Here is a 14643-nt window from a genome sequence, read left to right as displayed (position 1 = left end):
TTACTGCTAACTCCATTCAATTCTATTTCCATCACTGAGATTTTGGTCCATTACCTTAATTGATGGCTTGAATCCATGTTAGTTTTGAAGTTATTCAATTGTTTCTAAATCCTAATGTGTTTGTGCGCCTGTACTTGCCATGTGAGACAAATTACAGTGGCATTCCATTGGTCAAGTAAAACATAGGTCAAGCAGCTAACCAAGATTTACCCAAGTTCTTAGTAGTATTTTTCTTTTTCCATTCCACCAGTATAGCTTTGGCAAGACAAAGTCTAGTGCCAAATATGCTGTGAATGTCAATGACCCTACATTTTGAATGACAAATTTGCGAAGTATTGTTTCCAGGAAAGCCACAGATTTGTAAAGGATTGGGTGGTTTTGAATGTTAAATGAGTACAGTGAGGGCAATTACGAGAAGTTTTTCCATCACAATTCAATCGTTCTGCCCATAGCATTATACTTTTTGCTCTTTTAATAAAGTGAGTGGAAAACAATCTTTCTTAATGGTTTTGCTCTGAAAGTGGGAAAGAGACAGTTTTTCTTAAAAAATTTTAGTGATTATTTTGCATAGCAGAATAAGGAATATAACAATGTTTTGGGATATTTTGAAGAGGCCTGCATGTCCTGCAGTTCCTTGTTACATCACTATTTCATTTATAGATGAGCTTCATTTTACAATCAAATTTGTTAACTGGGTAAAGTGATCAAATCACAGAAGCAGAGTTAGGCTTTTTGGCCCATCAAGTCTGCTCTGCCATTCAATCAGGGCAGATTTATTTTCTGTCAACCCTGTTCTGCCTTTTCCCTGCAATCTTTGACAGCCTTACTAATTAAGAACGTATTGATTTTCAGTTTTAAGTATACCTCCTGACCTGATCTCAACAGATATCTGTGGCATTAAATTCCAGTTTCACCACACTCTCACTAAGAATTTCCCCCTTTTCTCTGTTCTGAAGGGACATCTTTTTATTCTAGCAGGATCTGGCCCTGGACTGTCCAACTATTGAAAATGTCCTCTCTATTTCCACTCTATCCAGGTTTTTCAATATTCAGTAGGCTTCAGTGAGATCCTCATTTTTATCTCCAGTGAGTGCATGCCCAAATATTCCTCATACATTACCCTTCTGTTCCTGGGATCATTCTCGTGAGCCTCCTCTCCAATAACAGCTCATCCTTTCTTGGGTAATGGGGCCAAAACTGCTCATAAAGTGCAGTTTGACCAATGTCTTGTAAAACTTCAGCATTACATCTTTGCTTTTGTATTCATTTTGAGAGGATGTGAATACTAACAATGCATTTGCCTTATTTACCAGTGACTCAACCTACAAGTTAACCTTTAGGGAATCCTGCACAAGAACTCCCAATTTTCTTTGTACCTTTTTTTAGTGTTCTTCCTGTTTAGAAATTAGTCTACCTCTTTATTCCTGCTAACAAAGTGCATGACAATACTCTGCACTGCATTCATCTGACTCCTTGCCCATTCTCCTAATCTGTCAAGTATTTCTGTAGACACCCTCGACACTATCTGTAGTCTGGACTCTTGGCCACAAAGCTATCGATTCCATCATCCAGGTCACTAGCATGTGAAGAGTAGCAGATCAAAACTGACTCCTCCAGGTCAATGGCAGCCAAGCAGAAACTGCTGTTTTATTCCCACTCTTTGTCTCCTACCAGTCAGCTGATGTTCTGTCCATGCTAGTATTTTTCCTGTAGTACCGCTGTCTTTAATTTTGTTTAGCAGTCTCATATGTGACTGCTTGTCAAGACTTTCTGAATATCCAAGTAAATAACATCCACTGACTCCATTGTCTGTACTGCCTGTTATTTCCTCAACGTTCAGAAGGATCTCCCCTTGAGGAAGCCATGCCAACTTTGGCCTATTTTATCATGTGCCTTCAAGTGCTCCGCAATTTCATCCTTAATAATGTACTCTAATGTCATATCAATCATTCAAGTTGGGCTGACTGGCCTATAATCTTTTATTGCCTCCCTTATAAAAATTAAAGATTAACTTTATTTTGTAATGTGTATATTAGTGACATTTGTTATTTCTAGTCCTCCAGAGCCATTCCAGAATTGAAAGATAATTAGTAATGCCTCTATATTGTCTTCAGTTACCTCTGTCAGAACCCTAGGGTGTAGGCCACCTAGTCTGGGCGACTTGGCTGTTGCTCAGAAATTTTAGGTAGATTTTTGAAACTGAAGTCAAAGTTCACTGTAGTTCATATGTGTAGATCAGATGTTATTATTTAAGTTTATATTCAATGTTTTTGTGTCCGAATTACTGCAGCAGGGGGTGATGCACTGGTGTGAATTTCTGACCCCAACACCTGTGGGTTTGGCAGCTGAGCCTCAAATTTGCAAATTGTGTGAAAGGGAGCAAAAGCTTCACTTAGGGCACCACCAATACAGAAAAGGTGAGAACAAGCTTACTTTAAATCAATGCTGGTAAATTTTCTAAACTTCATAACTTAAAGCAAGAGGTGCTGCTTTTTGGCTAAAGATAATTCCATGGGGTTGAGGAGGAAGGGGGGAAAAAAAAGCCATGATTACATGGCAAAGCAGACACAATGGGCCAGATGTATTAATTCAGCTTCTATGTCTTAAGGTCATCCATTGCCTGAAACTTTTTCACATCTTTGATTCTTGTCAGTCAGTGGGTGCCGTCCGGCCGCGGCCGCTTCTTCGAGCTCAGCCCTTTCTTAGGCGGAGGCCTTGGGCAGGCCCAGGCACATGGTGCAGTGCCCAAGTTCATCATGTCTCTAACTAGGTGCATAGTATGCGATTTATAGATACGTGGTGAGGCTTTAATCTCTTGCACGGAAGATGGCCGTTGGCTCACAAGGAGCTCATCCGCCCTTTGTCAGGTCTTGTCTTTTCTAGTCCTGCTGGGTGTCCTCACGCCCTCCTCACCAGTCTGGTGGGGGAGCCCGGCCCAAGTTGCCGACCACAGCTCTCGGCTGAGCGCCAGGCACTCATCTCCCCCCCCCCCCCCCAAAATCTCTCTGAGCATCCGGTGCCGGACCAAAAAACCATGGTTGATTCTTGACCAGCTTATTAACTGGTGCATCTTTAGCAGTAGTCCTCTCAAGTCCCTAGATCTATGGGGCAGCAGTGTAGGAAGTATATAGTCATGGAAGGAATAATGGTGTAGACTAATTTCTAAATAGAAAATTCACAATTCAAATGCAAAGAAACTTGGGAGTCCTTGTGCAGGATTTCCTAAAGGATAACTTGTAGGTTGAGTCAGTGGTAGGGAAAATAAATGCATTACATTCATTTTGAGAAAGCAAGGACGTACTGCTGCAGCTTTATAAGGCATTGGTCAGACTGCATTTTATGAGCAGTTTTGGGCCCTTTCTCTAAGAAAACTTGCTGACTGAGGGTTTACAGGAGGTTCCTGACAATGATCCCAGGAATGAAAGGGTTAACATTTGAGAAATGTTTGTCTCTGGGCATGCACTTGCTGGAGATTGGAAGAATGAGGGGGATCTCATTGAATCCTACTGAATAATGAAACTCAGAGTGGACATGCAGAGGGCGTTTCCAACAGTGGGAAAGTTGAAGGCCAGACTATCTGATCAGAATAGAGAAGGATGTCCCTTTTGAACAGAGATGAGGAATTTCTTTAGCCACTGGGAGGGTGAAACTGGAGTTTATTGCCATGTACATCTGTTGTGGCTTAAAGTGGAGGTTGATTAGGAAGGGTGTCAGTGGTTGTGAGGAAAAGGCAGCAGAATGGGGTTGACTGAAAATAAATCACCCATGATTGAATAGTGGAGTAGATTGGATAGGCCAAATGGCCCAATTCTGTTGTGTCTTAAGATCACTTTATCCAGTTAACAAATTTTTTTTGTAAAGTGAAGTTCATCTATAAATAGTTTTAACAAGGAACTGCAGCATATGCAGTATTGCATTCTTGGTAATGTAATGGTTAGCACAGTGCTATTGCAGTTCGGAGTTCAATCTCAGTGTCCTCTAATTAGTCGGTATGTCTTTTCCGTGGAATGTCTGGGTTTCTTCCCACAACCTACAAGTGCACTGGGTAGGTAAATCAGTCATTGTAACTTGTCCTGTGGTTAGGTTAGGCTTTAGATGTTTCAGAAAGGACGGAGGGAGGCAAAAGGAGGGGCGTAGTACTGCTGATCAGAGACTGACACGACTGCAGAAAAAGAGGAAGACATGAGGGAATTGTCTACCGAGTCTCTGTGGGTGGAAGTTAGAAACAGGAAGGGGTCAATAACTCTACTGGGTGTCTTTTATAGACCACCCAATAGTAACAGGGACATCAAGGAGCAGATAGGGAGATGGATTCTTGGAAGGTGTAATAATAACAGGGTTGTCGTGGTGGGAGATTTTAATTTCCCAAATATCAATTGGCTTCTCCCTGGAGCAAGGGGTTTAGATGGGGCAGAGTTTGTTAGGTGTGATCAGGAAGGTTTCCTGACACTATGTAGATAAGCCTACAAGAGGAGAGGCTGTACTTGATCTGGTATTAGGAAATGAACCTGGTCAGGTGTCAGGTCTCAGTGGGAGAGCATTTTGGAGATAGTGGTTAGATTAGATTCAGCTTTATTGTCATTGTGCCAAGTACAGATACAAAGCCAATGAAATGCATTTAGCATCTGACCAGAAATGCAAAGAATAGTGTTATTTACAAAATAATTGCGAGTTTAAAAAAAAGTGCTATAGCACACAAATATAAAAGTACTGAGACAGTACAATACAGATGCAATACTGTTTAATGCCGTGATGAGAGGTTCAGCAGTGTCACAGCCTCAGGGAAGAAGCTCTTCCTGTGCCTTCTGGTGTGGGAGCGGAGGCTCCTGTAGCACTTACTGGATGGGAGGAGAGTAAAAAGTCCATGGTTAGGGTGAGATGCATCCCTGATAATGCTTTTTGCCCTGCCCAGGCAGCGTTTATGGTAGATGTTCTCAATGGTGGGCAATTGGGTGCCAATAATCCGCTGGGCAGTTTTCACCACACGTTGGAGTGTTTTGCGGTCCGATACAGGACAATTGCTATACCACACTGAGATGCAGTTGTTGAGTATGCTCTCAATGATACAGTGGCAAAAGTCCACAATTCTATCTCCTTCACCATAGCATTGGAGGTAGATAGGAACAGACAAGTTAGGAAAGCGATTATTGGAGTAAGGGTAAATATGAGGCCATCAGGCAGGAATTTGGGAGACATAAATTGGGAACAGATGTTCTCAGGGAAATGTACGGCAGAAATGTGGCAAATGTTCAGGGGATATTTGTGTGGCACTCTGCATAGGTTCCAATGTGAAAATCTGTTGAAAAATCTAATCAAGAAGAAAAGAATTTTTACAAATAAGGTTCAAAAAAAAAACTAGGTAGTGATAGAAGATTATAAGGCCTGCAGGAAGGAGCATCAGAATGAAATTAGAGCCAGAAGGGGCCGTGAGCAGGCCTTGGCGAGCAGGATTAAAGAAAACCCCAAGGCATTCTACAAGTATGTGAAGATCAAGAGGATAAGATGTGAGAGAATAGGACCAATAAAGTGTGACTGTGGAAAAGTGTGTGTATGGAACCGGAGGAGATAGCAGAGGTACTTAATGAATACTTTGCTTCAGTATTCACTATAGAAAAGGACCTTGGCGATTGTAGGGATGACTTACAGCAGACTGAAAAGCTTGAGCATGTAGATATTAAGCAAGAGGATGTGCTGGAGCTTTTGAAAAGCATTCCAGTTGGATAAGTCACCGGGACAAGACGAGATGTACTCCAGGCTACTGTGGGAGGCGAGGGAGGAGATTGCTGAGCCTCTGGCATTGAACTTTGCATCATTAATGAGGACTGGAGAGGTTCAGGAGGTTTGGAGGATTGCAGTTGTTGTTCCCTTATTCAAGAAAGGGTGTAGAGATAGCCCAGTAATTTATAGACTAGTGAGTCGTACCTTAGTGGTTGGTAAGTTGATGGAAGAGATGCTGAGAGGCAGGATTTATGAACTTTTGGAGAGCCATAATATGGTTAGGAATAGTCAGCATGGCTTTGTCAAAGGCAGGTTGTGCCTTACGAGCCTGATTGAATTTTTTGAGGATATGACTAAACACATTGAAGGTAGAGCAGTAGATGTAGTGTATATGGAGTTCAGCAAGGCATTTGATAAGGTACCCCATGCAAGGCCTATTCAGAAAGCAAGGAGGCATGGGATCCAAGGGGACCTTGCTTTGTGGATCCAGAACTGGCTTGCCCATAGAAGACAAAGAATGGTTGTAGACTTATTCTCCATGGTGGAAGGTGACCAGTGGTGTGCCTCAGGGATCTGGTCTGGAACCCCTTCTCTTTGTGATTTTTATAAATGACCTGGATGAAGAAGTGGAGGGATGGGTTAGTAAATTTGCTGATGACACAAAGGTTGGGGGTGTTGTGGATGGTGTGAAGGGCTGTCAGAGGTTACAGCAGGACATTGATAGGATGCAAAACTGGGCTGAGAAGTGGCGGATGGACTTCAACCCAGATAACTGTGAGGTGGTTCATTTTGGTAGGTCAAATATGATAGAATATAGTATTAATGGTAAGACTTGGCAGTGTGGTTGATCAGGGATATCTTGGGGTCAGAGTCCATAGGACAGTCAAAGCTGCTGCGCCGGCTGACAGTGTGGTTAAGAAGGCATACGATGCATTGGCCTTCATCAACCATGGGATAGAGTTCAAGAGCAGAGAGGTAATGTTACAGCTCATCATCTTGTACATCTTATAGGTTGAGTGAACTTGGCCTTTTCTCCTTGGAGTGACAGACCTGATAGAGGTGTATATGATGATGAGGGGCATTGATCATGTGGATAGTCAGAGGCTTGTTCCCGGGGCTGAAATAGCTAACACAGTTTTTACGGTGCTTGGGAAAAGTAGGTACAGAGGAGATGTCAGGGGTAAGTTTTTTTTTGCACTGAATGGTGAGTGCATGGAACAGGCTGCCAGTGACGGTGGTGGAGGTGGATACTATAAGGTCTTTTAAAAGACCTCTGGTTAGGTACATGGCGCTTAGAAAAATAGAGGGCTGTGGGTAACCCTAGGTAATTTCTAAAGTAAGTACATGTTTGGCACAGCTTTGTGGGCTGAAGGGCCTGTATTGTGCGGTAGGTTTTCTGTTTCTAAATTGGGGTTGCTGGTAGTGTTGTGAAGGGCTTATTCTGTGCTGTATCTCTGAATGCTGTGCCACCATGCTATTCTCCATAGTCTCGGTATGTCCCATAGCATCTTTTTAGTCTCAGCATTTGCATCCCGTGTCATTATAAGTTCAATACAATTAAACTGCTTCAGATGTAGGATTTCAGTTCCTTGTCTATAACACTTGGCTGTTGAGATGGTGATAACTGAGTTCAGCTGATAAATGTCTATTTTACTTTTCAGCTTGCTGGCCTAGACTTGACATCGTCTTCAGGTGATGCCCAAAGTGCTGGAGGGGCAGGCAGTAAGTGGCAGCTCCATTGAAGCTTTTTTTTTGCTGCACATGCTATACAAAGATGAATGCATAATTTATCTAGTTCAGAGTATGTATACTGTATGCAACCTTGAAATTTGTCTTGCAGGCAGTCATAAAACAAAGAAACCATGGAATCCATTTTTTTAAAAAATCACACACAAGGACTTTGTGGGGGGGGCCCAGAACAAATTATGCAAACAAAAATGTAAACAAATAACACAGAGCATTGGCTGCGGGCCAGTTCAGTGCTGCTGATCATTGCAGGCCACAGCTGCAGAGTCAGTATAGCACTGAAGTTGAATAGTCAATATTCAGGTTTGCTGATGAAACCACTGTGGGCTGAATCAAAGGTGATGATGAATCAGCATTCAGGTGGGAGATTCAAAATTTGGCTAAATAGTGTCATAATCTAAACCTGTCACCTTTTGGGCAAGACCAAGGAACTGATTGTAGACTTCAGGAGAGGGAAATCAGAGGTGCATGAGCCAGTATTCATTGGAGAATCAGAAGTGGAGAGGGTCAGTAACTTTAAATTCTTAAAACTGTAAATTGGGTGTCACAATCTTGGAGGTCCTGTGCTGGACCCATCATATAAATGTAATTGCAAAGGCAGCATAGCAGCACCTCTGCTTCCATTAGGAGTCTGTAGAGTGTCAGCATGTTATCAAGAACCTTGACAAGCTTCTATAGATGTGTGGTGGAAAGTGTGCTGACTGGTTGCATTATGGCCTGGTATGGGAGCACTAATGCCTTTGAACAGAAAATCCGACAAAGGTTGTGGATTCAGTCCAGTACATACATCATGGGTAAAACCCTTCCAACCATTGAGCACATCTACATGAAACATTGCAGTAAAAAAACTACATCCATCATCATAGATCCTTTTTCATTGCTGCCATCAGGTAGAGATACAGGAGCCTCTGCTTGCACCACCGGGTTCAGGAACAGTTAAACCTTAACCATTGAGCTCCTTGAACAAAAGGATAACTACGCGTATTCACTGAGATGTTCCCACAACCAAGTATCTCACTTTAAGGACTTGTTATTTCATTCTCCTGTTGTTTATTTATATTTGCATAGTTTGTTGGCCTATGCTCTTTCATTGATCCTGTTTACAGACTTGTTGAGTATGCCTGTAGAAGAGACTCAGGGTTGTACGTGGTGACATGTATGCAGTGATAATTTTTACTTTGAACCTCCGAATAATGGGCTGAACACTGGCTCATTCTTCGCCCTTGGCCTTGATTAAATTGTGCTGGGGGGGGGCGGGTAGTAAACAAATGCCATGGAACTTTTAACTGCTGAGTCCCAAAAAGTGAGTCCATAGCTGTGGATCTGAGGAAGTGACTCCTGACCAGGATCCCAATGGTTTCAGGTGATGCCCAAAGTGCTGGAGGGGCAGGCAGTAAGTGGCTTCTGAATTTGGCAGTGAGGGACCGAAGGCTTCTGCACCTCTTGCCCAACAGTAGTAGTGAGAAGAGAGGGAGACCTGTCTGGGAGAGTATCTAGTAGACACGTAGGAGGGATAGACATGAAAGAAAAGGAGGTGGGGTGGCGTTGCTGGTTAAAGAGGAGATTAACACAACAGAAAGGAAGGACATAAGCCGGGAGGATGTGGAATCAATATGGGTAGAGCTGCGTAACACTAAGGGGCAGAAAACGCTGGTGGGAGTTGTGTACAGGCCACCTAACAGTAGTAGTGAGGTCGGAGATGGTATTAAACAGGAAATTAGAAACGTGTGCAATAAAGGAACAGCAGTTATAATGGGTGACTTCAATCTACATGTAGATTGGGTGAACCAAATTGGTAAAGGTGCTGAGGAAGAGGATTTCTTGGAATGTATGCGGGATGGTTTTTTGAACCAACATGTCGAGGAACCAACCAGAGAGCAGGCTATTCTGGACTGGGTTTTGATCAATGAGGAAGGGTTAATTAGCAATCTTGTCGTGAGAGGCCCCTTGGGTAAGAGTGCCCATAATATGGTGGAATTCTGCATTAAGATGGAGAGTGACATAGTTAATTCGGAAACAAAGGTTCTGAACTTAAAGAGGGCTAACTTTGAAGGTATGAGACGTGAATTAGCTAAGATAGACTGGCAAATGACACTTAAAGGATTGACGGTGGATATGCAATGGCAAGCTCTTAAAGATTGCATGGATGAACTACAGCAATTGTTCATCCCAGTTTGGCACAAGAATAAATCAAGGAAGGTAGTGCACCCGTGGCTGACAAGAGAAATTAGGGATAGTATCAATTCCAAAGAAGAAGCATACAAATTAGCCAGAAAAAGTGGCTCACCTGAGGACTGGGAGAAATTCAGAGTTCAGCAGAGGAGGACAAAGGGCTTAATTAGGAAGGGGAAAAAAGATTGTGAGAGAAAACTGGCAGGGAACATAAAAACTGACTGTAAAAGCTTTTATAGATATGTAAAAAGGAAAAGACTGGTAAAGACAAATGTAGGTCCCCTACAGACAGAAACAGGTGAATTGATTATGGGGAGCAAGGACATGGCAGACCAATTGAATAATTACTTTGGTTCTGTCTTCACTAAGGAGGACATAAATAATCTTCCAGAAATAGTAGGGGACAGAGGGTCCAGTGAGATGGAGGAACGGAGTGAAATACATGTTAGTAGGGAAGTGGTGTTAGGTAAATTGAAGGGATTAAAGGCAGATAAATCCCCAGGGCCAGATGGTCTGCATCCCAGAGTGCTTAAGGAAGTAGCCCAAGAAATAGTGGATGCATTAGTGTTAATTTTTCAAAACTCTTTAGATTCTGGACTAGTTCCTGAGGATTGGAGGGTGGCTAATGTAACTCCACTTTTTCAAAAAGGAGGGAGAAAGAAACCGGGGAATTATAGACCGGTTAGCCTAACGTCAGTGGTGGGGAAACTGCTGGAGTCAGTTATCAAAGATGTGATAACAGCACATTTGGAAAGTGGTGAAATCATCAGACAAAGTCAGCATGGATTTGTGAAAGGAAAATCATGTCTGACGAATCTCAGAATTTTTTGAGGATGTAACTGGTAGAGTGGATAGGGGAGAACCAGTGGATGTGGTATATTTGGATTTTCAAAAGGCTTTTGACAAGGTCCCACACAGGAGATTAGTGTGCAAACTTAAAGCACACGGTATTGGGGGTAAGGTATTGATGTGGATAGAGAATTGGTTAGCAGACAGGAAGCAAAGAGTGGGAATAAACGGGACCTTTTCAGAATGGCAGGCAGTGACAGTGGGGTACCGCAAGGCTCAGTGCTGGGACCCCAGTTGTTTACAATATATATTAATGACTTGGATGAGGGAATTAAATGCAGCATCTCCAAGTTTGCGGATGACACGAAGCTGGGTGGCAGTGTTAGCTGTGAGGAGGATGCTAAGAGGATGCAGAGTGACTTGGATAGGTTGGGTGAGTGGGCAAATTCATGGCAGATGCAATTTAATGTGGATAAATGTGAAGTTATCCACTTTGGTGGCAAAAATAGGAAAACAGATTATTATCTGAATGGTGGCCGATTAGGGAAAGGGGAGGTGCAACGAGACCTGGGTGTCATTATACACCAGTCATTGAAAGTGGGCATGCAGGTACAGCAGGCGGTGAAAAAGGCGAATGGTATGCTGGCATTTATAGCAAGAGGATTCGAGTACAGGAGCAGGGAGGTACTACTGCAGTTGTACAAGGCCTTGGTGAGACCACACCTGGAGTATTGTGTGCAGTTTTGGTCCCCTAATCTGAGGAAAGACATCCTTGCCATAGAGGGAGTACAAAGAAGGTTCACCAGATTGATTCCTGGGATGGCAGGACTTTCATATGAAGAAAGACTGGATAAACTGGGCTTGTACTCGTTGGAATTTAGAAGATTGTGGGGGGATCTGATTAAAACGTATAAAATCCTAAAGGGATTGGATAGGCTAGATGCAGGAAGATTGTTCGCGATGTTGGGGAAGTCCAGAACGAGGGGTCACAGTTTGAGGATAAAGGGGAAGCCTTTTAGGACCGAGATTAGGAAAAACTTCTTCACACACAGAGTGATGAATCTGTGGAGTTCTCTGCCACAGGAAACAGTTGAGGCCAGTTCATTGGCTATATTTAAGAGGGAGTTAGATATGGCCCTTGTGGCTACGGGAATCAGGGGGTATGGAGAGAAGGCTGGGGCAGGGTTCTGAGTTGGATGATCAGCCATGATCATAATAAATGGCGGTGCAGGCTCGAAGGGCCGAATGGCCTACTCCACCTATTTTCTATGTTTCTATATTAGCTGTTTGCAAAACATTGCTGTTGGTTGCTGGCAATCAATATATTGTACTAATGCTAAAATGGAAATTCTTCTCTCTCCCCCGCCCCAAAAGCAAACGAGTGCATACAGGTTTTTATTAATTTTTCAACCGAGGAAATTGTACATTAACTGTGAAGGATTAGAGCTAATAAGTGATTGTTAATTAACATGTGAATTCAAACCATAATACCTAGTTCCCACACTATCATTCAAGATAAATGGTACTTCCCTGTGATAAATATAAACTGAGTATAGCTAAATATAAAACAAGTATATAAAGACAAAAACAAAGACCTTAAAAACAAAGGCTATTCAGTTACAAGGAGCAGAAACCTGGTCCTGGAGTATGAGTGTAGTTTGAGGTATAAGATCATTCTTTAAAAAGATTTTGTAAAATGTTGTTTGGCATCTAAAGCATTAAAGTAAGAGCTAAATGGAGTGGTGCTAGAGGCATTACGTTTGTATCCATTTTTAGTTGAGGTAGATGAAAATTATGCACAATCTTATAGCACAAATAACTATGAAAAACTCAGGAAAAATTGGTTGTAATTTTCCAGCTGTTCTTGAAGGGGGCGGGGGAAATCTTTACATTTAATGCTAATTGACCCAAAATTTTATTCAATTTGGTGAAGTGAATACTTGGGTGACTGTGACACAATAGTTCAGGAGTTTGTGCATGTCAGATATCTGACTGCCCTAATCCAGGCGATACCCTATAGACATTCATCTTGGCTATGGCATTTATAGTCCTCTTCCTGAAACATGACCTCTGTCATCATGAAGGGCATTAGAACACCACTGGCAAATTCTCAAAGTTACACACTTTGCTGAATGAAAATATTCTGTTATTGTATTTAAATTCTTGAACCATAGTAAACGTATCCAATATTAACTTGTATTTTCTTAAACCATTAAGGAAGGTGAAACTGCTTAAATGCATATCTAAGTTGTTTTGGTATGAGACTAACTAAATGCCTTTGCTAATATTCTGTTTTAATTTTTGAATTTACCTTTCTCTAGATCTTGTACAGTAACTATTTTACCTTGGAGAAGCTTTTCAAATGCTGAATATTGTTTTTGGATGTGCACAAGTTGATCTGGTGCATGGAAAAATTAATCTTTTGAATTAGGAACTGTTTAAAAGACAATTGAATTTTTGTAAATGAACAATAAGTTGCTTGTGTTACATATTTTCAGTGTTGTATGTACTTTTATTTTAGAAGGTCGTTATATTCCTCCACACCTAAGAAATAGAGAAGCATCCAAAAATGGTAAGTGTGGCATTCTTAGCTAATCTTGAATGACTCATGAAATGAAATTATTTTATGGCAGTCCAGTTATTTGGAGATCAGGTATTTAAGGGAACTGTGTTGGATGGGAAGAAGGGTGTGTGCACTTCTGAGATTTGTATCCAAAATTTTGTCTAATGGGGTTTTAAACTCTGCATGCAATGCTTTTGAGCTTGTTGCTTTGGATTGTAATGCATTTTTTGTTTTCATAAAGCTCTAGTTTCAATTAATACTTTATCTTTTTGTCTTCCATTAATTTCTTTAATATTCATGTGACACTTGCAGTCTCGCTTGCTAGCAGTCAACTTGAATATCTTGGCTGTGTGCATTTCTCACACTTTCTGTGCCAATTCTTATCTAAGTGTTTGCAGAAATTTTGACCCAATCAGGTTTATTATCAAGTTATGAAAATTTTGCTGCAGTGGTACAGAGCAAAGATGAGTACTAAATTGCAGAAGTGCTGAAAAGCAGTGTTCATCAGAAATCTGGCAGAGGGGAAAGGCTGTTGTTTCAGTCGAAGCAAGCAGCTGAGAAGGAGTGAAGAAATTGGGTAGAAAAAGTCATTTTTTTAAAAAAACTGCTCGGGGAGAAGGGTCTGCACTGCGCAGGCGCGTGACGTAGCGCGCCAAGGTTTAAAAAGCAGACCACCATATACAGCGGCCATCGTTGGAGTGGACTGAGTCAGAGTGGGACGGCTTTGGCTCAAACAGGCTTTGGCGAGAACAGGCAGAGGCCAGGGTAGGTTCCGGTAAGTTTTTTGTTCAGATTGTTTAGTGCAGTGAGAATGCCAGGCAGGATGTTGGAATGCTCCTCTTGCAGGATGTGGGAAGTCAGGGAGCCCTCCGGTGTCCCTGACAATGACACCTACAAGAAGTGCATCCAGCTGCAGCTCCTGACAAACAGTTTTAGGGAACTGGAGCAGGAGCTGGATGACCTGCGGATCATTCGGGAGAATGAGATTATAGATCGTAGCTACAGGGAGGTAGTTACGCCAAAGGAGCAGAGGACAGGAAATTGGGTCACTGTCAGGCGAGGGAAGAGGAAAGGGCAGGCAGAGCAGGGTTCCCCTGTGGCCATTCACCTCAACAACAAGTATACCGTATTGGATACTGTTGGGGGGGATGACTTAGCTGGGACTAGCTGCAGTAGCCGGATCTCTGGCACTGAGTCTGGCTCTGCAGTGCAGAAGGGAGGGGGGAGAACGAGGAGAGCGGTAGTGATAGGGGACTCGATAGTTAGAGGTGCAGATAGAAGGTTCTGTGGTCGTGACAGAGAATCCAGGATGGTTTGTTGCCTCCCGGGTGCCAGGGTCAAGGATGTCTCTGATCGATTGCATGACATTCTGAAGTGGGAGGGTGATCAGCCAGATGTCATGGTGCACATCGGTACCAATGACATAGCAAGGAAGAGTGAAGAGGTCCTGGACAGTGAGTATAGAGAGCTTGGTAGGAAGTTGAAAAGCAGGACCTCGAGGGTGGTAATCTCAGGATTGCTACCTGTGCTAGGTGCCAGTGAGGGTAGGAATAAGATGCTCTGGAGGAGGAACAAGTGGCTGAGGAATTGGTGTAGGGGGCAGGGTTTCAGATTTTAGGATCATTGGGACCTCTTCTGGGGCAGGTGGGACCTGT

The 14643-nt window shown here is 42.6% G+C and overlaps 1 protein-coding gene across 5 annotated transcripts in view; it reads left to right on the top strand.

The window, feature by feature from the left end:
* Positions 1–14643, top strand: part of ddx3xa (DEAD-box helicase 3 X-linked a) — a 61554-nt gene that overhangs the window by 4905 nt on the left and 42006 nt on the right. For 3 of the 5 annotated variants that reach the window (XM_063050779.1, XM_063050783.1, XM_063050780.1), the window contains exons 2-3: positions 7380–7440; positions 12947–12997. In XM_063050779.1, the coding sequence (XP_062906849.1) occupies positions 7380–7440; positions 12947–12997 (112 nt within the window). Of the gene's footprint in view, positions 1–7379; positions 7441–8802; positions 8858–12946; positions 12998–14643 lie in introns of those variants that run through there. The other 2 variants (XM_063050784.1, XM_063050781.1) reach the window with 1 other exon arrangement.

This window comes from Mobula hypostoma, chromosome 6 (genome assembly GCF_963921235.1).
Source record: "Mobula hypostoma chromosome 6, sMobHyp1.1, whole genome shotgun sequence".
Taxonomy (NCBI): domain Eukaryota; kingdom Metazoa; phylum Chordata; class Chondrichthyes; order Myliobatiformes; family Myliobatidae; genus Mobula; species Mobula hypostoma.
Note: the sequence above shows the minus strand (reverse complement) of the source record. Positions and strands in the feature narration are given on the sequence as shown.